The sequence below is a fragment of the Crocuta crocuta genome, unplaced genomic scaffold (assembly GCF_008692635.1).
Source record: "Crocuta crocuta isolate KB4526 unplaced genomic scaffold, BGI_CrCroc_1.0 scaffold233, whole genome shotgun sequence".
NCBI classification, from domain to species: domain Eukaryota; kingdom Metazoa; phylum Chordata; class Mammalia; order Carnivora; family Hyaenidae; genus Crocuta; species Crocuta crocuta.
The window spans coordinates 3,008,962-3,034,851 of NW_027529526.1; the positions used below are offsets into that span (position 1 = coordinate 3,008,962).

The 25,890-nt window shown below is 34.4% G+C and overlaps 1 protein-coding gene across 1 annotated transcript in view; it reads right to left on the reverse strand.

Annotated features, from left to right (window-relative positions):
• Positions 1 to 339: 339 nt before the first annotated feature.
• The window catches only part of NUCB2 (nucleobindin 2), a 35,847-nt gene continuing 10,296 nt past the window's right edge, over positions 340 to 25,890 (reverse strand). Inside the window, exons 3-14 of the mRNA XM_077761131.1 lie at positions 18,507 to 18,650; positions 17,630 to 17,737; positions 13,593 to 13,719; positions 9,811 to 9,914; positions 8,579 to 8,764; positions 8,300 to 8,390; positions 7,649 to 7,707; positions 7,461 to 7,553; positions 6,081 to 6,170; positions 1,634 to 1,804; positions 833 to 911; positions 340 to 453 (exon numbers count right to left, since the gene is read on the reverse strand). Of these exons, the coding sequence (XP_077617257.1) occupies positions 837 to 911; positions 1,634 to 1,804; positions 6,081 to 6,170; positions 7,461 to 7,553; positions 7,649 to 7,707; positions 8,300 to 8,390; positions 8,579 to 8,764; positions 9,811 to 9,914; positions 13,593 to 13,719; positions 17,630 to 17,737; positions 18,507 to 18,650 (1,248 nt within the window). The 3' untranslated portion in view covers positions 340 to 453; positions 833 to 836. The remainder of the gene's footprint in view (positions 454 to 832; positions 912 to 1,633; positions 1,805 to 6,080; positions 6,171 to 7,460; positions 7,554 to 7,648; positions 7,708 to 8,299; positions 8,391 to 8,578; positions 8,765 to 9,810; positions 9,915 to 13,592; positions 13,720 to 17,629; positions 17,738 to 18,506; positions 18,651 to 25,890) is intronic.

The following is a 25,890-nucleotide window of genomic DNA, read 5'->3' on the forward strand; positions in this document are numbered from 1 at the left end:
TCTTCTTAGGAGAAAAATTATTACCATCAAAGAGACTTATTGAGACAAGGGATGATAAGCACCCAAAAGGACTAACTTTATGAGTAAGTGACAGCAATATAAATTTACTTTAAAAGCACTACAGAGCTTTCTCACTTAAACAGTTCATTGCATCATGGCATAATTATGGCCATTTACTTAAATCATTAAAGGAGAGCAAATTAAAAAGAAGAGAGGTATGAAAGTGAGAGCAGATACTGAGCTTGTATTCCTCCTACTTCTGGTAGACTCCGATCTTTAAGTACCTGTGTTCTAAAAAAAAGGTGTTCTCATTTAAAACGTATCTTCCTTTATTTCATATATGCTTTAAAATATTTATTGAGCAGAGGAAAAAGGAAGGGTGGTAAAAAGATGACTCAGATGTTGATTGAACAGTTTTCTTCAAAGTTCTGGTGGACTTCGGACTTTAAATGTCTGTTCAAAAAAAAAATATCTTGTATATATACATAATCTCAGTATAAGTACATATATGTAAAAATAAATATAAAGCATTTTAAAAATACTTAGCCAATCAGATTACAATTAAAAAACATGTTCTCTGACAATATCAACAACTGATTAGAAAGAATTGTAATACGTTGAAATAAATCATTTCACCATAAGTATAGCTATCAAATTATTTAGTTTTTGAAATATACTCATGCATAAAAATTTTAGAAGCCTTTTCAGTTTTCTGTAGTACAAGTTGCACTATTTCCACAAATATATAGAAACTAGCATGGATATTCATGATTTGAAATTACATTTGTAATAAATTTTTTATATCCTTAAACAAAGAAATAAAGTTACATACGTGGCTAGAACTTTGATTCTCCACCAGGCCCTGATGGAGGAATTTCTTGTAACTTTTTTTGTTCCATCTGCTGTACAACCTAGTAAATGGAAAAAGAATGTCTTAAAAGTAGGTATTATTTGATTTTCTCGTGACTTTTGATAAATCACAACGAACTAATGAAAATTGTTTTCTAAAATGAGATATTTAAACTCTTAAGATTTAGATTAATTGGAGCACCTGGGTGGCTCAGTCAATTAAGCATCTGACTCTTGATTTCGGCTCAGGTCATGATCTCATGGTTTGTGAGATCGAGCCCCATGTATAGCTCTGTGCAGACAGTGCAAAGCCTGCTTGGGATTCTCTCTGCTCTCTGTCTCTCTGCTCCTCCTCTGTTTATGTATGCTCTCTCTTTCTCAAAATAAATAAATAAACTTAAAAAATTAAAATTTAGATTCATATCCAACAAAGTTGTTTTAAAAATACAAAAATTTGGGGTGCGTGGGTGGCTCAGTCGGTTAAGGATCTGACTCTTGGTTTCAGCACAGGTCATGATCCCATGAGATCATGGGTTTGAGACTCACATTGGGGTCTGTCTGGCATAGTGGAGCCTGCTTGGGATTCTCTTTCTTCCTGTCTCTGCTCCTCCCCCACTTACATTGTCTGTCTCTCTCAAAATAAACATAAGTAAACTTTAAAAAATACTAAAATTTAAAATACTATAGCTAATAGTACATTGAAATATTATATTACAAAAGCACATGCTTTTAACAAAGCACCTAAAATTCTTTCTAATGCCACAATCATTTTATAAAATACCACCTGATGATATTCTAGCTTCTGAGCCTCAAGTTGGTCATGCTGACGTTGTAGCTCTTCCTTTTGTTTCTGAAGCTCATCTGCCTTTTTCTTAAGTTCGTTTTCTTGTAAAGAGATAAGATTTTCATATTCTTTCAGTTCTTCCTCTGTGAAGAATTGTTGTTGATCCAATGTCTAAAAGAAAAAAAAATAAGGAGAAAATAATCTTAAATACACCACAAGATCTGATTCAGCTTTAAAATTCTATGATTAGCAAAGTACAAAAGAGTATGTATAGTATTATATCTTTTTGGTAAGAAAGGAGAGATAAGAAAAAGTATATATATTTATATACTTATTTGAGCAGAAAGGAAAAACCCAAAACTAATGAAATTGGTTACCCACAAAACAAGGAAGAGAACTGGGTAGAAAGGACAGAGCAAATGTGGGAAAAGAAATCATACTTCTATGAATACACCTTTTTTATACAGATTTGATTTTTAGAAACAGGTCAGTGTTTCACACACTCAAAAAAAGAGAATAAAATCCACAAGGACAGGAAAACTCCCCAAGTTTACTATAAATAGAAGAAAATAAATAATACTTTTATTTTAAGTGAATAAAACACAATGGGGAGCAGGGAAAAAACTAACTCAAGAAACTTTTAATCACAGTATTCTGACTACATGCTCAGGTTAAAAACAACAACAAAAATCTAAACAATCAATTCTTGTTTTGCAGAGTTTAGCAATTCTGAAATACTTTGTACATCCTAGGATTGAGGAAATAAGTGGAATAATATTGTGAAAAAGAAGAGCCAGATTTCAAATGAAATATAGAAAGAAAAAGAGGTAGAATGTTGTACTGAAATTGGAGGCATTGGACTGAAATTTAAGGAGGTATCATTAAACTCCTTAAATTTTAATATATATGGATAGCTAAATATATGAAGATGAATATGGATGTATCTGTGTGTGTGTATAATATGTACATATACACAAACACATAATACAAATATAAATATATAAATATAAACACACACATACATACACATTGTTTTTTAAATTCCCCAACTCTGTTATCTGACAAACCCTAGAAGCAATGATACTCCAGTAGCAAGGAACATATCCAGTGCCCAGATCCTGGTCTGTGATATCAATGTCCACTGAAAAGAACCAGTGCTCCTCATAAAAATGGCTGACTCTAGAGGTGGGATGAGAAAGAACAAGATGAGCCTTGAACATCTTATTGTGCTAAAAAGTAAGGAAGTCCTCAAAGAATGATAGGTAACATGCCAAGAGGACACAAAAGCCACTAGCCAAATCTGGGGCAATTTGGGCATCAAAATAAATAAGGAGAGTAAGGATTCAAGCTTATTGAATAAAATAAGAAGCCATGAGCCTCCCTCAAATAAACAGAGATGGGGGAAGAGATAGCTTTTCCTTACTGTAGAAGGCCAACTAATAAAATGTACAAGGAATGATGATTAGAAAATCACCATTTGTCAACAATCATAATAACAACTGTTTCTGGCTAGAATCATCAATGGATACTAAAACTGGTAAATAATTAATCTCACAGTACACCCTCAGAAATTTCTTTTTTTAAAAAAAAACATAGCACTTTCATTTTTTATTGGTGATAATGTAAATTGGTACAATTCTTTCAAGAAGTACTTTTACAAAATATATCAACCGTCTTAAAAGATTCCCTTGGACTTGGTAATGCTACATTGAGAATCCATTCTATAAAATAACCCTAACCACATAAAAAGCTACATATAAAAATGTATTTATAGCAGTACCGTCTTTTAAAAATAAACAGTAAAAATGGAAACCAATTTGACAATAAACTATTTGTAAAATAAATAAATAAATAAATAAAAAATAAACAGTAAAAGAATGGATGTCTAGCCCTGAGAAAACATTTAAGCACCTCAATAACTATTAAAATAATGCTTACAATTAGTATTTGGAAATGCTTTTGATATGATGTTGAGTGAATTTTTTTTTTCTAATTCTGACTTCTGATTCTGGCAGTATGGAGAGTTAGACAAAATACTTTTTAAATTACAAAATAGAAAATAGTAGGGAAAACTAGTAGACACCATCTTAAACAAATAATCAAAACTGACACTGCCAGTTATGAGAATAATTAGCAGCATATGCTGAGTGATATGATGCACTTGGCATCACTTTGGTGGTATTCCTACTGAAAGTAGGAATCCTAAGCAAAGAGCAAACTGACTCAAATGGAGGGATATTCTACAAAATAACTGGTCTATACTCTTAAGAAATATCAATGCCATGAGATACAAAGACTCAGGAACTGTTCCAGATTGAAGGAGACTGGGAAGACATTACAACTAAATTCAATGTATGATCCTGGATATTTTTTTGCTACAAAGGACAATATTAGGAAAATTGACAAAAATCTCAACAAAGTCTAGAGACCAAAGTATTATGTGTGTAGCATTGGTAATCTTAATATGATTATGCAAGATAAATCCTTGTTTGCAAAAAATACAGTCTACTATTAAGGTTAAAGCAGCATCATGTGCACCTTACTCTCAAGAAAATTATGTATGTTATATATAAATACACACACATGCGCACAGATTAAAAATAGAGAAAGAGAGAAAAAGAGAGAGAATAATTGTAGTAAAATGGGAAATCTAGGGCAAGGGTTTTTAGGAATTCCTTGTCTATTCCTGCAACTTTTTTGTAAATCTAAAATTATGTCCAAATGAAAAAAATATGCAATTATCTATCGATGGAGTTCACCAGAAGCAATAAAGGAAATGCATATTCAAATAATTCTAGCATTCTTCTCTTCTTCACCAAAGTCCAGAAATATTACAAATGTAGAAAAAAATCTTATGACAAAAAAAGCTGATTTCCTTAATCTCAAACTAAGATGATAAACTGTCATCCTGGGACAGTCCTTGGCTTAGCACCAAAACCTTCTATATCCCAGGAAACATTCCAGGGTAAACCAGAAAGAAAAGCTGGTCACCCTATCTGGAGCTATATTCTGGACAATCAAAAATCTAATTGAAATGGTGATCTTTTATATTTTCTATGGAAAATGACAATGTTTTTCTTTAGTCTCTTCTGGTTGCTACCTCTCAACTATTCTTTTAAAAATGTGTACACACAGTAAACCATGGAATAAACTGGGACACTTTTCTTGAGCAATTTGACAAGGCATAGTTAGAAACTAAAAATGCTCATAAACCTTGAGAATAGTTTTATTCTTAGGACTCAGCCCCAGGGAAATCATCATAGGTGCCTGAAAATGTCTGAACACGTAGAGTCAGCATAGTGTTAACTACTACCATAAAAAAAAAAAAAAAAACCTGACCCAAATGGCTAAATCTGTTTGAGTGGTTGTATAAATTATGCTACAACCACACAACTGAATGCTAAGGAGTAAATTTTTTTTTTTAATTTTAAGGTTTATTTATTTAGTTTGAAAGAGACAGAGAGAAAGTACGTGTGCACAAGCAGGGGTGGGGCAGAGAGAGAGAGAGAGAGAGAATCCCAAGCAGGCCCCACATTGTCAGTGTGGAGATTGACACATGGCTCAATTCCATGAACCATGTGATCATGACCTGAGCTGAAACCAAAAGGCAAATGCTTAACCCACTGAGGCACCCCAGTGCCCCGCTAAGGAGTCATTTTTAAACTATGTTTTTTAAGGAATGGCATCATGAAATATTGTTAACTTTAAAAAAACAGAATTTCCCAAACATACAAGACATTTATACAGTCTGAAACCGTTTTTAAAATATAGAGACAGGAGTTTATGTGTGCATGTAATTTAAAAATAAGACAGTACACTATATACTGTGTTCTATGTATGCATACATTATATATACAAACTATTTTCAAACTGGTATAACACAATGCATAAATTAAGTGTCTACCTTGGAATAATTCTACCATTCTGATTTATTCCTTAAATGTATCTATATTTCGGGGCGCCTGAGTGGCTCAGTCAGTTCAGCATTCAACTTCAGCTCAGGTCATGATCTCATGGTTCATGGGTTCAAGCCCCGCTTCGGGCTCTGTGCTGACAGCTCAGAGCCTGGAACCTGCTTTGGATTCTGTGTCTCCCTCTCTCTCTGCGCCCCCCTCCCCCTATTTACACTATGTCTCTCTCTCTCAGAAAATAAATAAAATTTTAAAAATGTTTTAAAATAAATGTATCTATATTTCTAATTTTCACACTTAGAAAAAGTGTAATTTTAAAAAGACTTCTAATTATACAACACTTGATTATAAATAAAAGGTCAATTGCCACAAGCTTTCCAAAAAATCAAGTTCATTATTTTATAGTGACATTTTACATGAAAAGCCAAGATAGCAAGGCTCCACATGCAAACATAATGGGGGATAAAAGTTAAAAATGAGAATAAATTGATGTAGAATTTCTTGAACCATACATCCCATTTCAAGTAGATTATTACCTCCCAGCTATCTGGCTCCAAGAATTCCTTTTTTTCTGTAGCTTTCAAAAACTCTTCTAGAGTCACTAGTCGGTCTTTGTTTGCATCAACCTGATTAAAAAAAAATGCTTATGTAAATAATATAGCTCTTTTTCATATTACTAGAAATTGCCTTCGAACAGACGCTACTACATAAACATACAGCAATTAAGGCTAGTCTAACATCCACAGAAATGGTGGAGGGAAGAAAACTAGAACCCTCAACATTATATTAGAATCAAAAAAGATACTGTTATTTTCTGTATAATTCAGATTTCAGTGAGATATCTATACCCCTGATTACCCTCAAAGATCACCACCCTTAAGTTTGCTGATCTAACTGGTTAGGCTATTACTGTCTTCCTCCCTTACCACGTCATGTATACTCCAAAGAAAAATAACCTTTCCAGAGAGAGGACTGTTTTAGCCAAGAGTAAAGAAGTTTACATTAAAATACTCTCAATATTTTTCTTAAAAACAATGATCTAAACCAAAATTAAAGTTGATAATCTCTCCCAATGCTCTTCAATGGCTTTTACAACCTACAGCAAATTAAGTTACAAAAGTGAACCCCGTAATGACCAAAGAAATTCATTTAGCACTTGGGATGCCAGCAGTTAACAGAAATCCCAATTCATCACCAATAGGTCAAATATCAGGTGAAAATCACTAACTCAAAATAGTGGGCTTTAGTTACCCTGCCTATAATGTCTGTGATCAAAGTTCTCAGTTTAATAATGTGAACGAGAAGTAAATATCTGTTATGATAAACCATCAGGGTATTGGGTTTTTTGGATTTTTCTTAATAAAAATGCAGCCTTTTAAAATAGCAAATATTAGGGGTGCCTGGGTGGCTCAGTCGGTTAAGCGTCCGACTTTCGCTTAGGTCATGATCTCGCGGTTCGTGGGTTCGAGCCCCGCGTCGGGCTCTGTGCTGACTGCCAGCTCAGAGCCTGGAGCCTGTTTCAGTCTGTGACTCCCTCTCTCTCTGACCCTCCCTTGCTCACGCTGTCTCTCTCTCTCTCTCTCCTAGAAGTAAATAAAACATTAAAAAAATAAATAAATAAATAAATAAATAAAATAGCAAATATTGGACTATGTTATTTTTTTACGTCTACAAGATATGCAATGGCATCTTAATCTTTTAAATAAAAATCTTTTAAATTTTAAAATATTTTTAAAGTAGTTAGAAAATAATTTTATCTACACTAAAGGGAATTTACTGAATATTCTGGATCAAAAATGCAAAATCCAACTAAATATTTATTCTGTATATTTATTTCCCACTTTGTGGTAAGATTTATTGCAAGAACTTGAATAATCCATCAAAGTAACATATAATCTTAAAAATTTAAAGCATACCTCATTCATTACATGTTCCCTCATTCTAAGCCGTTCTTCCTCCATTTCTACCATATCATCTTCTTCATTTTTGGGGTCGTATACTTTCTCCAACTAAAAAGAAAAGTTTAAAACCAACATAAAAGAAAGGAAGATAATAAAAGGAAAAAAGAGAGCGAAAACACTGAACACTTACTGAACTCATTTACCTCTTTGGTAAACAGGGCTTCTAATTCTTGTTCATCTAGGAAGCCATCATTATTGACATCTGAAGTTTAAAAGTCACAAACACAAAAATTGATTTTAATGACTTCGAAAATAAATAATTAAAATATAACTCTTTACAACTGGCTTGCTGCAGTTGTACTGACATGAAGCATCCATATGCTACAGAAAAATGTTTCCTCCTCTTCATGAAGCCTCAGATCAGTCCAACTGACAACAATTTACTACTTATTCATAACTCATAATAGCTTTTAGAAAAATATATCCTAACCAGTTTTTTCAAAAATATAAAGTGAAACAATATGATATAGGAGTAAAGTACATCTTAATGTCACAGCATAAAGCATGTTGGATGTAACCTAGCCAGTCACAGAAATACCTTCAGTTTACAGAGAACTTTGCCATAAGTGGTAATGACTCAGCAGTAAAAGCAAGTAAAAGACACAGCTACTAACCTAAAATATTTCATGCTTCAGATCAGCAATAAAGACCATGATAGTATCCAAGAGAAAAACTCTAAACATTTATTGTCATTAGGACTCAATAACAGACCTTGGCAAAAATGAGTTAAGAAAAGCAACTATAATTTTTCAAACAGCAGATATAAATATTAATATTTGTATCAAATCTGTTACCATGTAATTTGAAAAATGTCTTGGGGTCAAAGTCATTAGGATCCAATCCATCAGTCTCTTCCCATACCTCTTTTAGTTGATCTTTGCTTCCCTGTGAATCAATTTTTGAAAAATGCTCAAAACAAAATATAATCTATGTATATAGACTGAAAATAAAATACAAATTCGAGAAGCTTTGCAGAATTAAGAATCTAAGGTACTAATAACTTATGATAAAATTTTACTGATACAAAAGAAGTATCTTCATCTAATTATGGTTTATAAAGTCATAATCCTTACTGGATGATTAACTTTAGGATGATTTTCATGCTTTTTCTTCATTTCTTCAAATTTAGATTCTTCTTCTTTTCTCTTTTCTTCATTCAGTGTTTTTAAATATTCTCTCCTTTCATGTTCCTTCATCATTTCATATTTTTTAAATTCTTCATGCCGAGTCTTATCATAATGTTCCAGATCACTTGTGGCCTATAATATTTAAATTAAATTACAAGAAGTGTTTGAAAATATAAATAAAGCCGTTCTTGCATACAGCATACTCTCTAACAGAAGATGGTGTAGAAGGGCCAGAAATCACTGGACTCTTAAATTCTACCATTTTAATTTAGTCATTATCATTACCAGGATGTAGGCACTCAAAAAAACTCATAGTTCAAAGCAAGCTTCAACTTTAGAAAGCTCCTCATAAGCAAGTAATATATAAATTGATTTTAAAAAGAAGGACGGGACTATATCAAATATGTACAGTATAGAAAACTAAAAGTTACTAACCTCTTAACTAAACTAATACCCAGGCTACAACATCTGATGTGATAACTCCATACAGTACAACATGAGAGGTCTACAAACTCTTACCTAAAATCCCAGAGCCCAGATGTGTTTCAGAATTTTCTAGATTTTAGAAAGAGAATTATGACATATATGCCATATTGTAGAATATCTTTGCAGAGTCTATAATCAAAAAGATTAATACTTCCTCAGCAAAGTCTCTGAATATTCAATGAAGTAGGCTAAATAAAAACTATAAATAGCCTTACTATAATTCAAGCCAGGTTTCAACTTTTTTTTTTAGTTTTTTTAATGTTTTTTTAAATTTATTTCTAGAAGAGAGAGAAAGACAGCGTGAGCAGGGAAGGGTCAGAGAGAGAGGGAGTGATAGACTCTGAAACAGGCTCCAGGCTCTGAGCTGTCAGTCAGCACAGAGCCCGACATGGGGCTCAAACCCACGAACTGTGAGATCATGACCTAAGCGAAAGCTGGACACTTAACCAACTAAGCCACCCAGGCGCCCCGCCAGGTTTTAACTTTTATAGTGCTTTGGATTTTGGAACTGTGAGCAAGGGGTTTCAGATTGTTATGTCCATATTATTTTCTGTAGTAATAGGGGTTAAGCTATCTATCTCCCTTTAAAGATACTCTAGAGAGTATCTAAGAGTTCTATTACCACTTCATTAAATTTATCAAATTACAAACCTTAAAAGCACAACAAAGACACTTTTTGGAATTATTCTCACCGCTTTGATTAGCATATCTAAATCAGTAGATTCAAACTTGTCAGGATTCAGGTGGTTTAGGTGATCAAATTGTTTTAGAAGAGCATGATGGTCTATGCCCGTATCTGAATGAAAATGGAAAATAATAAAGTAATAAAAGCTAGAAACATTAATATAAATGATACATAAGAATAAACATTCATATTTATTCCTATAGAATATTATAAGATTATTCAAAATTTTAGATTAAGTGTTGATATTTTCTTTTAGAATATTGTACATATTGTTATTCTAAGCAAAGGTAATGTCCTTGAATCTAGGATGGAATACAATGTAATATGTACACTTTATTATTATTTTTAGAAAGGCTAGTTGACTATCAGTATAATTATAGTAAAAACTTTCTTACTGTTGGAAAACTACCAAATTTGCTACTTTTAATTAGATAAGCTTAATATACTGTCCTCATCAAAGATCTAAGTAGAATATCTTTTTAAAAAAGCTTATTATGGGGGGGAGGGGCAGAGAGCGAGGGAGAGAGAATTCCAAGCAGGCCCTGCACTGTCAGTGTGGAGCCCGATGTGGGACTTGAACACAAGAACCATGAGATCATGACCTGAGCCAAAACCAAGAAACAGGCTTAACTGAGGGAGCCACCCAGGAACCCCTAAGTAGAATTTCTAGAAAGAATTGTTCTAAAATTTTTATGAAGGAATTTTTTGTATGCTGTGCCAATTAATCCTTTATGAAACAATAAAAATCTAATTCAGGCAAATTCATTCGGATTAGGACTTATTTTTAAAGAAATATCACTTGTTTTTCTTTGTGAATAATTTTTTTTAAAACCAGCTACCGTTTATTGCAGTTGCATGGGTTAAGTGAGTCTGGACTATTTCAGTTGGATAATAGAATTGAGCAAAATAGGCACATGTGCTGATTTGTTAAAAGTCTGGGTTCTCACTGAGAAAAAAGGAATATACAAAAATGGAATCATGGAATATAAGGAATAAATCTGGATATAGATGGGACTTAGCACTATCTGTGTAAATTTATTTCTAAACTATGAATATGTTTATATATATATATGCATATGTGTTTTACAGGCATATGCATGTGTATGTGTATACATTTATATATACAAAAATGTGTGTGCATGTATATGTTGATGTATATAGACATGCATATATTTCCTACCTCTGTCCGATGAAAATGCCAAGAAGAAAATATATTCCAGAAGCAATGAGCACACCTAGTGCCAGTCTTTGGTCTGCAATATCATTTGCCACTAAAAAGAACCAGGAATCCTCAGAGAAATGGCTCATTCCAGGGCCGGGGCAGGATAGGTACTAGATGAGCCTGGAACATTTTGTTATACTAGAAAGTAAGAAACTGCTAAATTTAGTTCAGTTAAGCTTTCACTGAATTCTTACTATGGCAGTGTACACATCTTACTTAATGAAGAAAAGATTTGTTATAAGACCCAGGCCTAAAGGATATGACCAGACAGTGAAATACATGAAAAGATGCTTAACCTCACTCAAAATAGGAAATATACATATTAAAACTGCACTATTATCCCATCTAACAGAATGGTAAAACTGCCTTTAAAAAAATTTTTTTTACTTTTATTTCGAGAGTGAGAGAGCATGAGCAGGGGAGAGGCAGAGAGAGAGGGAGAGAGAGAATCCCAAGCAGGCCCTGCACTGTCATTGCAGAGCCCAATGTGCGGCTCCATGTGGGGTTCCAGCTCATGAACTGTGAGATCATGACCTGAGCTGTAACCAGGAGCTGGACACTTTGCCAACTGAGCCACCTAGGCACCCCAGAATGGTAAAATTCTTAAAGTTAGAAGATACATACTATTAGCAAGGATGTGAGAAATTATTGCTGGTAAGAGTATGTATTGATACAATCTCTGTGGAGGTAGCAATATCTATCAAAATTACAAACACATATACATGTATACAATTTCTCTATGGGGAATTTTTCGTACAGATAATTTTACATGGATAGATAGTGATATATGTACAAGGATGTTTGCTAGAAATAACTCAAATGCCCATCACCAGAGGCCTAGTTAAATAAATTATGGCATATCCATACAATGGAAATCTACGCAGCTGTAAAAAAAAATTTTTTAATGAAGATGGTGTCTATGTACTAATACAGAAAGATCTCCAAAATATGTCATTAAACAAAACATACAAGGCACAAAATGCATATTACATGCTATCTTTTGCATTAAAAATAAGGCCTTTATTTTTATTTGCTTATATAAACAGGGAAGATCACGTTTAGGGCAGGGGGAGCTGATAGAGTACAAAAATATCAGAGCACTTTTGCTGTATGTTTATACTTACACTTTCTGGTTTTAATGCATGTGAATGTGTTACCTACTTTAAAATGTACACCAAAAAAAAGGACCCTTTAAGCCTTTCTTAAAATTATTAAGAGATTTTAATTCATAAATTCTGAATCAATGAGAAAATATTTATAAGTTTTCTAAGCATCAGTTTTCTTTATGTAATGAAATTCAGCCCGTTTGGAATTAGGAAAATACTGCCAAGATTGAGGGGATGGAGGTTGTCTAAGAAGAAAGTAATCTCAAAACACCTTAGGTCTAGCTTCAAGGATGGAATTACCTTCTATCTCTGACCACTTTAAGTTCAATTTACCTCTCATTGATATCCTTAATCCCAGGATAATGAGTATTTGGTACTTGTTTTCTACATCTATTCACTGGCAGAGAGTTTAACGCTCTACACAATCATTTCTCCAATATGATTCATTGACCAGAAGTCATATATGGATTAAAATGCATATTACTCATCCCCAGAATCAGAATATCTAGAGGTAGGATCCAGTAATCTATATTTTTTAAAAGATTTTTTTAAAGGTTTTATTTATTTTTGAGAGAGTGCAAGCAGGGGAGGGACTGAGAGAGAGGGATAGAGGATCTGAAGCAGGCTCTGTGCTGACAACAGAGCCCAGTGTGAGACTTGAACTCATGAACTGCAAGATCATGACCTGAGCCAAAGTTGGACGCTCAATCAACTGAGCCACCCAAGTGCTCCCAGTAATTTGCATTTTTAACTAGCTCTCCAGGTGATGTCTATGCAATCTAAAGTTTAAGAACTACTATTCATCATGAGTAAATGTTCAGATGTTTATTAGTGCCTGTGAGCCACCCAGATAACCAACCTATGGAGGCACAAAGACATAAGAGTCAGCTTGAAGGGCCTTCCCACTTGTCAAATCTGGCCTCTTGATTTTGTTTCATAATTAGAAAGGCCATTCCAAGAAAAAGAAATTTACCTATGTTGCCATCTAGTACTTCTATGGCATTATTTTCTACACTGAAGTCTTTGATTTATTTGTACTTATTCTGATATATATGAGATAGAGATCTAATTGTACCTTTTCCCAAATGGCTTTCCAATTGTAGGGACACTATTCTCTTTAAAAAATCTATCTTTATCCAACTAATAATGAGACACTACTTTCCTTTTTAATGTTTATTTATTTTTGAGAAAGAGAGTGTGAGCAGGGGAGGGGCAGAGAGAGGGAGAGAGAGGATCTGAAGCAAGCTCTGGGCTGACAGCAGGAAGTCTGATGCAGGGCTTGAACTCACAAACCATGAGATCATGACCTGAGCCAAAGTTCGATGCTCAACCAACTGAGCCATCCAGGTGCTCTAAGATACCAGTTTTAATCAAACATTAAATTTTGACTAGAAAAACATGGTATGTGCTGATCTCCACAACCGACTACTGAAACTTTCCTACTTGTTCCTTAGCACTTACCTTGAAGGGAATCCAATTTTGCTTTAATTAGCATGCGTAACCTTGCCACTTCTTGCCTTTTCAGCTCATCAAGTTTTGTCCTCACATGGTGACTTACTAAATCCAGTTCTTTGCTTAGCCTCCCACTCTGTTAACAAAATTAACAAATTAGCTTCATTTATTACATTCTATTTTTAGACCAGACACAATATGTTAAAATTAGGGTTATGATAAAGTAGTGATAAATACTTCTGACTCATTTAGATAAAATTGATATTACAATAAGAACTTCTTTCAGAAGACACTCAGTTTGCAACTCTAAAATCAAGGTATCAAAAAAATAAATAAATAAATAAAATCAAGGTATCTAGGGGCGCCTAGGTGGCTCAGTCAGTTAAGCGTCCAACTTTGGCTCAGTCATGATTTCATGGTTCGTGGGTTCGAGCCCTGTGTCAGGCTCTGTGCTGACGGCTGGCTCAGAGTCTGGAGCCTGCTTCAGATTCTGTCTCTCCCTCTCTCTCTGACCCTCCCCTGCTCACGCTGTCTCTCTCTCTCTCAGAAATAAATAAAACATTAAAAAAATAATAAAATAAAATAAAGATATCTAAAAACCACACATTATGAGAAAAGCCCAAATGTGCAGCAACTGATGAATGGGAAAAGATGTGGAATACTATATAAAAATAAATTCAAGATGGATGAAAAGACCTAAATGTGAGCCAGAAAACCATGGAAATCCTACAGAAGAACAGCAGCAACCTCTCTGACATAGGCTGTAGCAACTTCTTACTAGACACTCTGGAGGCAAGGGAAACAAAAGCAAAAATGAACTATTGGGACTTCATCAAGATAAAAAGCTTCTGCACAGCAAAGGAAACAATCAACAAAACTAAAAGGCAGCCTATGGAATGGAAGAAGATATTTGCAAATGAAATATCTGATAAAGAGTTAATATCCAAAATACATAAAGAATTCATCAAAAGAACAAATAATCCAGTTAAGAAATGGGCAGAAGAGATGAACAGACATTTTTCCAAAGACATCTAGATGTCTAACAGACACATGAAAAGATGCTCAACAGTACTCATCTGCAGGGAGATGCAAATCAAAATCACAATGAAATACCACCTCATACCTGTCAGAATGGCTAAAATTAACAACACAGGAAACAACAGACGTTGGTGAAGATATGGATGGAGAAAGGGGACCCTCTTACAATGTTTGTGGGAATGCAAACTGATACAGGCACTCTGGAAAACAGTATGAAAGTTCCTCAAAAAGTTAAAAATAGAACCCCAAAATGCAGCAATTGCACTACTAGGTATTTCTCCAAAGGATACAAAAATGCTGACTGAAAGGGGCACATGTAACCTGAGGTTTATAGCAGCATTATCAACAATAGCCAAATTATGGAAATAACCCAAGTGTCCATCAACTGATGAATGGATAAAGAAGGTGTGGTTTATATTTACAATGGAATAGTACTCGGCCATCAGAAAGAAAACTTGCCATTTGCAACGATGTGGGTAGAGCTAGAGAATATTATGCTAAGTGAAATAAATCAGTCAGACAAAGACAAATACCTTATGACTTCACTCATATGTGGAACTTAAGAAACAAAACAGATGAACATAAGGGGAAAAAAGAGAGGCAAATCAGGAAACAGACTCTTAACCACAGAGAACAAACTGAGGGTTGCTGGAGGGCAGGGAAGTAGGGGGATGGGTTAAATACGTGACGGGGATTAAGGAGGGCACTTGTGGTGAGCACTGGATGTTAGAAGTGATGAATCACAAAATTCTACACCTGAACCTAACATTGCACTGTATGTTAACTAACTGGAATTTAAATAAAAATTTGGTGAATGAAAGAAAAGACAAAAATAAAAACCATATAATTTAAAGCATAATTAAAGCAAAAAGGAGAAACTCAAAAAGTGACTTGGAATGTAAAATGGTATAGCCACTTTAAAAAACAACTTGGCAGTTCCTCAAAAAGTTAAACACGAATTACCATACGATCCAGCAATTTCATTCGTAGGTATATATCTAAAGAATTGAAACATATGCTCACATAAAAACTTGCACCTGAATGTTCATAGTATCATTATTCATACCAGCATAAAAAGTAGAAATAACATTGTTCAACCATAAAAAGAAATGAATGTACCCATATAAGTTTACAATACAATGAACCTTGAAAACATTATGCTTAAGTCAAGGAAACCAGACACAAAAGGCCACATACTGTATAATTCTATTTAAGTGGAATGTGCGAAATAGATAAATCCATAGAGATAGAAAGTAGATTAATGGTTGTCAAAAGTGGAGAAGAGTAAGGAAAAGAAGAGTGATGGCTTAATGGATACAGAGTTTCTTTTGAGGGGAAATGAAATTGTTTAAAAGGAGATATCAGTGATGGTTGCATGTAGATATACTAAAGCCCACTGAATTATATGCTTTAAAGGGGTGAGTTTTAAGGCATGTGAATTATATTTCAATACAGTAATTTTTTAAGGTAACACAGCCACATTAAGCTCTAGTAATTCCATATATAAGTAACTTTTCAAAATTCATCTTTTTTACATTGTGTCCTTTGATTACTTTTCTCATAGATGAGTAATTAGATACATGTTCCAAAATTTAAGAAACAAAATAGCTAGTGGTTTACTTTCTCTTGTTTATAAATGCATCTACAATCACAAACTGTAAATCTAACTAGGAATCAGACAGACGAACCTTTTAGGACTGAATCAATGGGGCCTGCAGAAGAAGAGTAAAAAAAAAAAAAAGCACCCCCCCCCCCCCCACACACACACAAGGAAGACCAAGAAAGAATGTTCAGAGAGCAAGAAAAAACAAAAAGCAGTATACTCAAGGAGAGAGGGTCATCATTATTACATAAAACAATGGTTCTCAAGGTGCAGTCCCCAAGGGGAATCAGCGCCAAGGAACTTTTGAAATGGAAGCTCTAGACTTACCGAATCAGAAAGCCTGTATCTGGGGCTCAGAAATCTGTTTCAAGAAGCCCTAAAATCTGAGAACCATTGAGATAAAATAAAGGAGTCCAGTAAGAAGAGGAATAAAAAGTGTTCACTGGATCTGGCAATTAAGAAATAACCGACATCCTTCATGAAAGTATATGCAGTGGAGGGATGTGGGCAAAGCCATGAGCTTTCCAGTTAGCAATATTTGGGAAGTGAAGAAATGTAGTATGATTCCCCTTTCAAAATGCTTGGCTGAAAAGCAAAGGGCAAATTCTAACTTTTTTCACCCATTTTCTCCTGAGAAAAGAGTCTTTGCTGAGTTATTTATGATTCAGTTGACTTGAGTTTTATAGTCTATTTTAATTCTTATATCTTTTTTATTGAATAATGATTTAACTTACTTCATTTTGTCTCTCCCTGCCCCAACAAGAAATAGGGATTGATTATGAAAAGAAGACAGTTATACAAGTAGTCCTTGTATTGGGGCAACTGGCTGACTCAGTTGGTAGAGTACATGACTCTTGATCCCAGGGTCATGAGTTCAAGCCCCACAAAGGGCATGGAGCATACTTGAAAAAGAGTATTCCCTGTACCAAATCAGGATTATCTCTCTATTGTATTTCCCATTATTCACCTTATCTTTACCCACAAAGAAATGTTCTTATCCCTACCTGAAGTAGGTAAGAGACACTAAAAATTCTACATTAAATATTATTCACCCCAGGACATTAGGTCCACAGGATAAATTAATTCTTCAAAGGAAACACTAGATTGTTCTCAAGACAATTCAGGGAAATAACTGGCATGATGATATTACCTCTATCAGGAAGAATGATTTCACCCCTTCTCCCATCACTTCATACTGAATTATGTGTGCATGCTCTACATCTCCAAAATATATATACTCCCATCATATATTCATCCTACTAATCTTTTTCTAGATATTATTTATTCAGAATAAATTATGGTTTCTTTAAGAGCCTGGAAAGGGTCTCATCTTTGTATTCCTAGTACTTAAGTCAGTATCTGGGATGATCTAATGTTTGTTAAATAATTATTTAATTACATTTACCTTTATTTCCTCTATGTCTGCTTTCTGTAGCTTTTCTCTGAAATGATTATCTGTTTCCAGCACATCAATCACTTGCTTAAGATATTCGTCATAATAAAGTCCAGTATCCTTCAAATTAAGAAACAAACAATAATGTTTCTCAAAGTTTTTTATTCCCTGCATCTAAAGATCACAATACTAAAAAAAATTTTTTTAAGAGTCTAACATAATGGCATTGAGATGTATCTACTTTAATAGCTTAGACAAAGTTAAAAAGCTATACTTCTCAAGTGAAAATTTTTATATCAGAACCCATACAATGTTTTACTGTTACATAAAGGTACATTTTCTATACAGCTGAGACAACGAAGACTTAACCGATAACATACGTTGGTTTTACCCCATTGTTACCCGTCTTTCCTCATTGCTGTCTCTCCTGTGAATATAATACAACGTGTTCTTGGCTGGTGAGCTCTACACTGGAAATGTATTTTGATTGGTTGCTGGGTGGCTGTCAGTTAAGCTCTGACTTTGGTCACGATCTCACAGTTTGTGAATTCAAGCCCCGCAGGAGGCTCTGTGGTAACAGCTTCAGATCCTCTCCCTCCCTCCCTCTCTGCCCCTCCCTTGCTTGTTCTCTCTCTCTCAAAATAAATAAACTTAAAAAAAAAAAAAAGAAGCATGGAAACGTATTATGATTAATTCCCCTATGCATTATTTAATATATGAACTACATAAATAAACATTGTCTGATATTAAATAATATCTGCTGGGTATCCAATGCTCTTTTACTGCCATTTCAGAAATAGTGCCTAAATGTGCAATTTTGTAAGTAATAAATATTAGCAGCATTTAGTTAAAATTCTTCCCACAAGGTTATATTTATCATTTCACTTACTGGTGGTTCTATCTTTGCGCTGTCCACAGGTGGATTATTTTTTACTTTTGTCTTGTCTATGTCTATAGGCACAGCTTCAAGAGCAGTAAGGAGACAAGTAACTAAGAGAAAACAACATTGTAGTAAGAGGGTCCTCCACCTCATCTGAAATAAAGGTATAATTTTAGATAGTGAGTTCTTGAAAATATGTCTTCAAACTATATATACATGTATTCCCAATGCCATATTAATAATATACCCAATTCAAGAAATTTTATACAACCAAATAATTCTAGAAAGAGGTTAAAAATGGATTATAAGTTATCCAAAATAATGCTTTAAACAAACCACTAAAGAAAATCAAGGGAGAAATGCTTTTTAACTAAAATGAAAAAGACAGGTAATCAAAACTTTAAACTGCTTATAGTATAAGAAATCATTTAGTTAATTATAAAAGCTTCAAATAAAGATGATAATAAGGTTCCAAAAAGCTTAAAAAGCAAATAGCCCAAATTTAAGAAAGGGAGAAGTAAGGAAAAACTGTATTTTTTAAATTAAAATAATAGGGAGTCAAAATTGTTTCTAGGCATATTTAATTTAGCTTCAATCTAATTTTAAAAATAAGTTGCTCTATAAATATAAGTTGGTTAAAACAGACAACTAGCTAAAATATTTTCTAAACCTTATAAACATTATTTTATCATAGCCAGTAGTCATTTGCTAAAAATTCATTTTGGTCAATAATCTTTCAAATAAATAGGTCAATAAAATATCAAGCTTGAAATAAAAAAAGGAGCCACTATTAATATTCTCACAATATTATTCAAATTTCATTTATCCAAACAGTTTATACCCCATAAGGATCTTAGTAGCTCTGGAAGATCTACTACAAGAATTAAGAATGAATACAAATCACATATTTAATTGACTTTATATCATGCATACTCATGTTATGGTCCACATCTAAAATAATGGTCTGACCATCAGTGCAGAATGTGCATTACTTAACTCAGAATCTCCCAAACTTAGCTGACCATGAGCCTTTTTTTAAGTCACATGTTTTTACATAGAATACAACTTGGAAAAGGGTACACTGCCTCTCATTTTTGCTACCACACTAGACAGTAGATAAGGTAGTGGCTCATTTTACAGATGAAGAAAATTTTTAATAAAACAATTCACGCATGGAGCATTGTCTTGCATTAGCATCTTTATTGAGATATAACTCATGCCATAAGATTCACCTATTTAAGGTATAGAATTTGTTTATTTGTTTATTCTGTAAAGATGCTACTCTACGTTTAGTTCTCAAACCTGAAGGATCAAATTGCATAGGAGCTTGATTCTCAGGCTATACCCAAGACCTCTGGAATCAGAATCTCTGGGGTGGGGTCCAGAATCTTTTTAAATAAACTTTCCAGGTACTTCCTACATACATATGCTCAACCCCAAGACTGATTCTTCTCTAGGAGACTAGTTCTTCAACATGATCATTGTGAGTAAATGTTTTTCAGGACGAAATGTTTGGGAGATTGGCTCAATGAAGCTAAATAAGTTTCTGTCTTTGCAAGACTTTCAGAACTTGTGATGGCCTACAATGCACTATGAATCTTTAATAGAAGGATGATTTGTTTCTCCACAGAATATGTTCCCATCATGAATCACCTACTCTTCCCACAATTATTTTTTTATGACAAACAAGGTTTATTTCTTATGCATGCTTAATGCCCACTACAGGTATATCCTTTGTTTTTGTTTTTGAGATATAATTTACATGCCACAAAACTTACTCTTAAATTATACAATTCAGTGGTTTATAGTATACTCACACAGTTGTACAATTATCACCACTATCTAATTTTGGAGAACATTTCCATCATTCCTAAAAGAACCCCGTACCTATTAGCAGTCACTCCCAATTCCCTCATTTTCCCAGCACCTGGCAACCATTGATCTACGTTCAGTCTGTATAGATTTTCCCTATTCTGGACATTTCACATATATGGAATCATAAAATGTGTGGCCTTTTGCATCTGGCTTGTTTCATTTAGCACTATATTTTCAAGGTCCAATCACATTGTAACATTAACCAGAACTTCATTCTTTTGTATAGTTTTTGTATATACCATATTTTGCTGATCAATTCATGAATTGATAGACATTTGGGTTTTTCTACTTTTTTTGGCTAGTTTGAATAATGCTCCTATGAACACTTGTGTCCAAGTTATTGTGTTAACATGTTTCCAATTCTTTTGGTTATATATCAAGGAATAGAATTGCTGCATCAATTTGGTGACTTTAAGTTTAAGAGGAATTGCTAAATTATTTTCTATAGCACCATTTTACATTCCCACCAGCAATATATGAGGCTTTCAATTTTTCCATATCCTCACCAAAACATGTTATTATCTGTCTTTTTTATTATAGCCAACCTACCAGGTATGAAGTGGTATCTCATTTTGATTTTGATTACCATTTCACTGGCTGATAATATTAAGCATCTTTTCATGTATTTATTAGCAGTATCTCCACCTTTTTTAAAAAATTAAATATCAATGAATTAGTTGGTTTTTTAAAAAAATTCTGAATTGAAACTTCTGTTACCCTTGCAAGTCCCATGGGCCCCTGCAAATAGGCTGGCCAAATGACCATTTAAAAGGAAAATAGTTTGGGGGCACCTGGGTGGCTCACTAGGTTGAACATCTGACTTTGGCTCAGGTCGTGATCTCACAGTTTGTGGGCTCCATCCCTGCGTCAGGCTCTGTATTGACAGCTCAGAACCTACAGCCTGCTTCAGATTCTGTGTCTCCCTCTCTCTATTGCTCCCCCACTCGCACTTTGTCTCTCTCTCAAAAATAAATAAATATTTTTTAAAAAAGTATAATAGTTTTAAGTGCAGTCATGGCTGAAAAGCCCAAATTATGAGTTAAACTGCTCAAGTCAATTTTGATGTCTTCTACACAACTTCCCAAGCTGAATCTGGTCTCCATGGCTCCTAACATGATATGCATATATATAGTTAGAAAATGAATAAATGCTAAGATTATCTGAATAGTCTTTCTGTAACGTGCACGAAGAAAGTCAGCTGAGTGATATACCTCTGTGACTTCATTTTGCAGGCCTCATCAGGAACTGTGACTATGCCTTGAAATGTCAACCCAGAGTTTAGAAGAACCTTTCACATAGACTCCTCCCCTCCAACCTGCAGTACGGCCAATGTCCCTTAGACCTTCCTCCTTTTACCATACAGCGCGCGCGCACACACACACACGGCAATTAATAAGCAGTACTGTCTCGGCAATTGGCAGCTTATGTCTCATATTTGAAATATGCTCTTTTTAAAAATAGCATCCACCTTTACACAAGAGAAGCCTGAAATTAATAAAAAATAAATGATAGTTATTGAATCTTGGAAGTGGATTCCCTTTTACAGTTTGTCTCTTCTCTCGCTGTCCTGTCAGATGTGCCATAAATGAGAAGGCAAGTCAAGAGAGAAATACATTTGTACAACATAAATATGTGTGTGTGTGTGTGTGTGTGTGTGTGTGTCTGTGCACACACACATCTCAGCATCTCAAAGTGATAAAGTAACAGAAATTCTCTGGGTATCTACCCTAAAATGTTAACTGACTTTATGGCTTATTAACTTTTAATTGGGTCCCAGGCTCATTACAAATAACAATATAGAAACCAGCAATTGAGTGTTTACTATGTACCAAGCAGTATACCAAACTTTTTTTTATATTAAGTAATTAATTCTTACAAAGACTCTGTGAAATAGGGGCGCCTGGGTGGCTCAGTCGGTTGGACGTTTGACTTTGGCTCAGGTCATGATCTCACGGTTTGTGGGTTCGAGCCTCTCATCGGACTCTGTGCTGACAGCTCAGAGCCTGGAGCCTGCTTCAGATTCTGTGTCTCCCTCTCTCTCTGATCCTCCCTTGCTCATGCTGTCTTTCTCTCTCAGAATTAAGTAAAACATTTTTTAAAAAAGAAAAAATTTAAAAAAAAGACTCTGTGAAATAAATATTATCCCTCTCTTAAAGTACAGGAACCTGAAACATAGCAGTTTAAAAACCTGATCTGGGTCACACAGGAGTCTGGGCCTGGAAACTACTGACCCCAAAGCCCATGACTGTTTTTAAGTTCTCAAAGTGTAATCCCTGCCAGCCCCACCAGTATCACCTGGAAGTTTGTTAGAAATGCAAATTATTGGGGCATCTGGATGGTGTCAGTCCCTTAAATGTTCCACTTCAGCTCAGGTCATGATCTCTGGAGTTTGAGCCCTGCAGAGCAGAGCCTACTTCGGATCCTCTGTACCCTTCTCTCTTTGTACCTCCCCGGCTTACTCTCTCTCTCTCTTTCAAAAATAAATAAACATTTTTTTTAAAAAAAGAAAGAAATGAAGGCTTCCAATTGGAGATTCTAATTGGGGTGGGGGTGGGGCACAATCTCAACAAGCCCTATAGGTGATTCTGATACATGCTAACATTTGAAAACATAATGCCTACCTTTGCTCTATCATTCACGAACCTCCTCTGCAAAGAAAGATAAAGAGAATGCTTATCTGAAAAGTAAATTTATATCCTCAAGGAACAGAGAAATGGGTGTTATATCTAAGAACAGTAAGGCAAAACTAAATTTGGGTCTATATTCTAATTTCAGCTACACCACTCACCTGCTGTAAGATCATAGGTCAATTAGCTTTCCCTGCTTGTTCTCTTATTTTTTAAAATAAAGGATTTTTTTTAAAGGGAATTTAACTAGACCTCAGTACTCTTTAAGCTCTTAAATTCTATTACTACTTTTTTCTTTTGGTTACAGATCTTTTTCTGTTACATTATCAGAAATGCGAATAAAATTGCTTGCACTCACACAAATTGTATGAAATGATTAAGTTACATGATTTATAAATCCCTTTAAATTAAATATTGCTTATTCAGCCCATTTCAAATTATACTGGTAGAGCAAGTAGAAGATCTGGGTGCTAGGATACAGAGAAAGCAAAAATCAACTACCAAAGAAACTTCCTATCTACATATAATAAAAATGAGGTAAAGCCAGAAACATTTCTCTCTTTGGATACAGAGGGCCCTCTGACCAAACTTATACCTTGCTTCTGAAGGAGAAAGTTCCTCTTTGATTTCAGGTTTAGCTATTGCCAGACTTGTATTTCACTCAACCTGGATTTATTTTTACTTTTGCAGGAAAGAGATAATGAATTGTGACTGTCATTTCAAAACCAAAAGCAGTTTTACTTTTTGATAACTTTAGAGGACAAAAGACTGAGAGTTTAAGGAGAAGCTTGTTTGTTTTCAAATCAAATACAACAGAACTGATTAAAAATGAATACAACCAGATGTAAAAAGACACATACTAAATTATTCTATTTATATCTAATAAGTAGAATAGATCTAATATCCAGAATAAGCAAATCCTTAGAGAAAGAAAGTAGATTAATGGTGCTTAGGACTATCGGTGGGCAGAGGCGGGAACGAGAAATGACCACTAATGGGTATGGGGTTCCTTTTGGGGGTAATATAAATGTTCTAAAATTAGACAATAATGATGGCTGTAGAACGTTGTGAATATACTAAAAATTGTACACTTTTTAAAAAGTGTGCATGAATCAATTTTCAATTTTTAAAACAGTCATGAGAAATAGAGCAAAAAATCTAAGACTATGAGAATGTAAACATAAGAAAAATAACAAGTACAATTTACAAACCATCATTAACTTGTAGAAGTATAGAAGTATAAACTAGCCATTCACTTTTTTTTTTAATTTTTAGTTTATTTTTGAGAGAGAGAGAGAGAACATGAGTGGGGGAAGAGCAGAGAAAGAGGGAGACACAGAATCTGAAGCAGGCTCCAGGCTCCAAGCTGTCAGCACAGAGCCCGATGCGGGGCTTGAACCCATAAACTGTGAGATCATGACCTGAACCGAAGTCAGACGCTTAACCGACTGAGCTACCCAGGTGCTCCTAGCCATTCACTTTTTATAATAATCCAATTTTTATATTCTTAGTGATTTTTGTCTGCTTAAACTATCATTACTAGAATGTAAGTAAAAATCTTGCAGCATGCTTTTGGACTTATCTGTTTTCCTAATAAATCTGTCCATTTATTTAAATATTTTGAGGCTATGAGGCTATGTTATTGAATGTACACAAATTGAAGATTTTCTAACTTTCTGGTAGATTTAATCTTTTATCACATTTGAGTAACCTTTATACCCCAATTTGCCTTAAGGTCTATTTTATTTGGTAGTAATATAGCTAAACTAGTTTTCTTTTGATTAGTGTATATAGACACACACATATACACACATACACACATACACACACTTTTTAATCCAGCCTAATGATCTCTATCTTCTAATGGAGTATTTTCTCTGTTTATATTTAATCAAATTACTGATAATGTATTTAATCAATTAAAAAAAATTTTTTTTTAATGTTTTATTTATTTCTAGGAGAGAGAGAGAGAGAGAGAGAGACAGCGTGAGCAGGGGAGGGTCAGAGAGAGAAGGAGTCACAGACTCTGAAACAGGCAAACAGGCTCCAGGCTCTGAGCTGGCAGTCAGCACAGAGGCTGACGCGGGGCTCGAACCCACGAACCGCAAGATCATGACCTGAGCGAAAGTCGGACGCCCAACCAACTAAGCCACCCAGGCGCGCCGTATTTAATCAATTTCAAAATGCACAATTTCCTGAGTTTAACATCTCAGAAATCAGTGTTTTCAGTTAATGAAATATTAAAATCATGATTCACTACACGGCAATAGCAACATAATCTCTACTGTCTGCACATGAACCTCATCATAGCTATTCTTACTCCATTTCTATAGATTGAGTTTTTGCATTGTTGGTACCTCACCAATGGTGAGCTTAATCACCATTTTAAATGTAATTTTTAAAAAATCACCATTTAAATCACTATTTCCTTCAAAAAGGATTAAAGTACGATTTGGCATTGTTATTTTGGGATGCCTGGGTGGCTCAGTCAGTTAAGCGGCTGTCTTCAGCTTAGGTCATGATCTCCTAGTTCATTAGTTCAAGCCCCACGTTGGGCTCTGTGCTGACAGCTCAGAGCCTGGAGCCTGCCTCAGATTCTGTGTCTCCCTCTATCTCTGTTCTTCCCCTGCTCATGCTCTGTCTCTCTCTCAAAAATAAAGATTTTTAAAAAATTAAAAAAATTTTTTAAAATAGAAAACACTTTTCTCCCTTTAACAGTTTCTAATCTTTTAGTATTTATTCCAGAAGTAATTAGGACAATTAACTTACTAATGTCCTAACTTAGTAAAACATTCATCTCTTTAAAAAAATTTTTTTTTAATTCCAGTGTAAGTAATATACCATGTTTTATTAGTTTTGGGAGTACAATGTATTGATTCAACAATTGTATG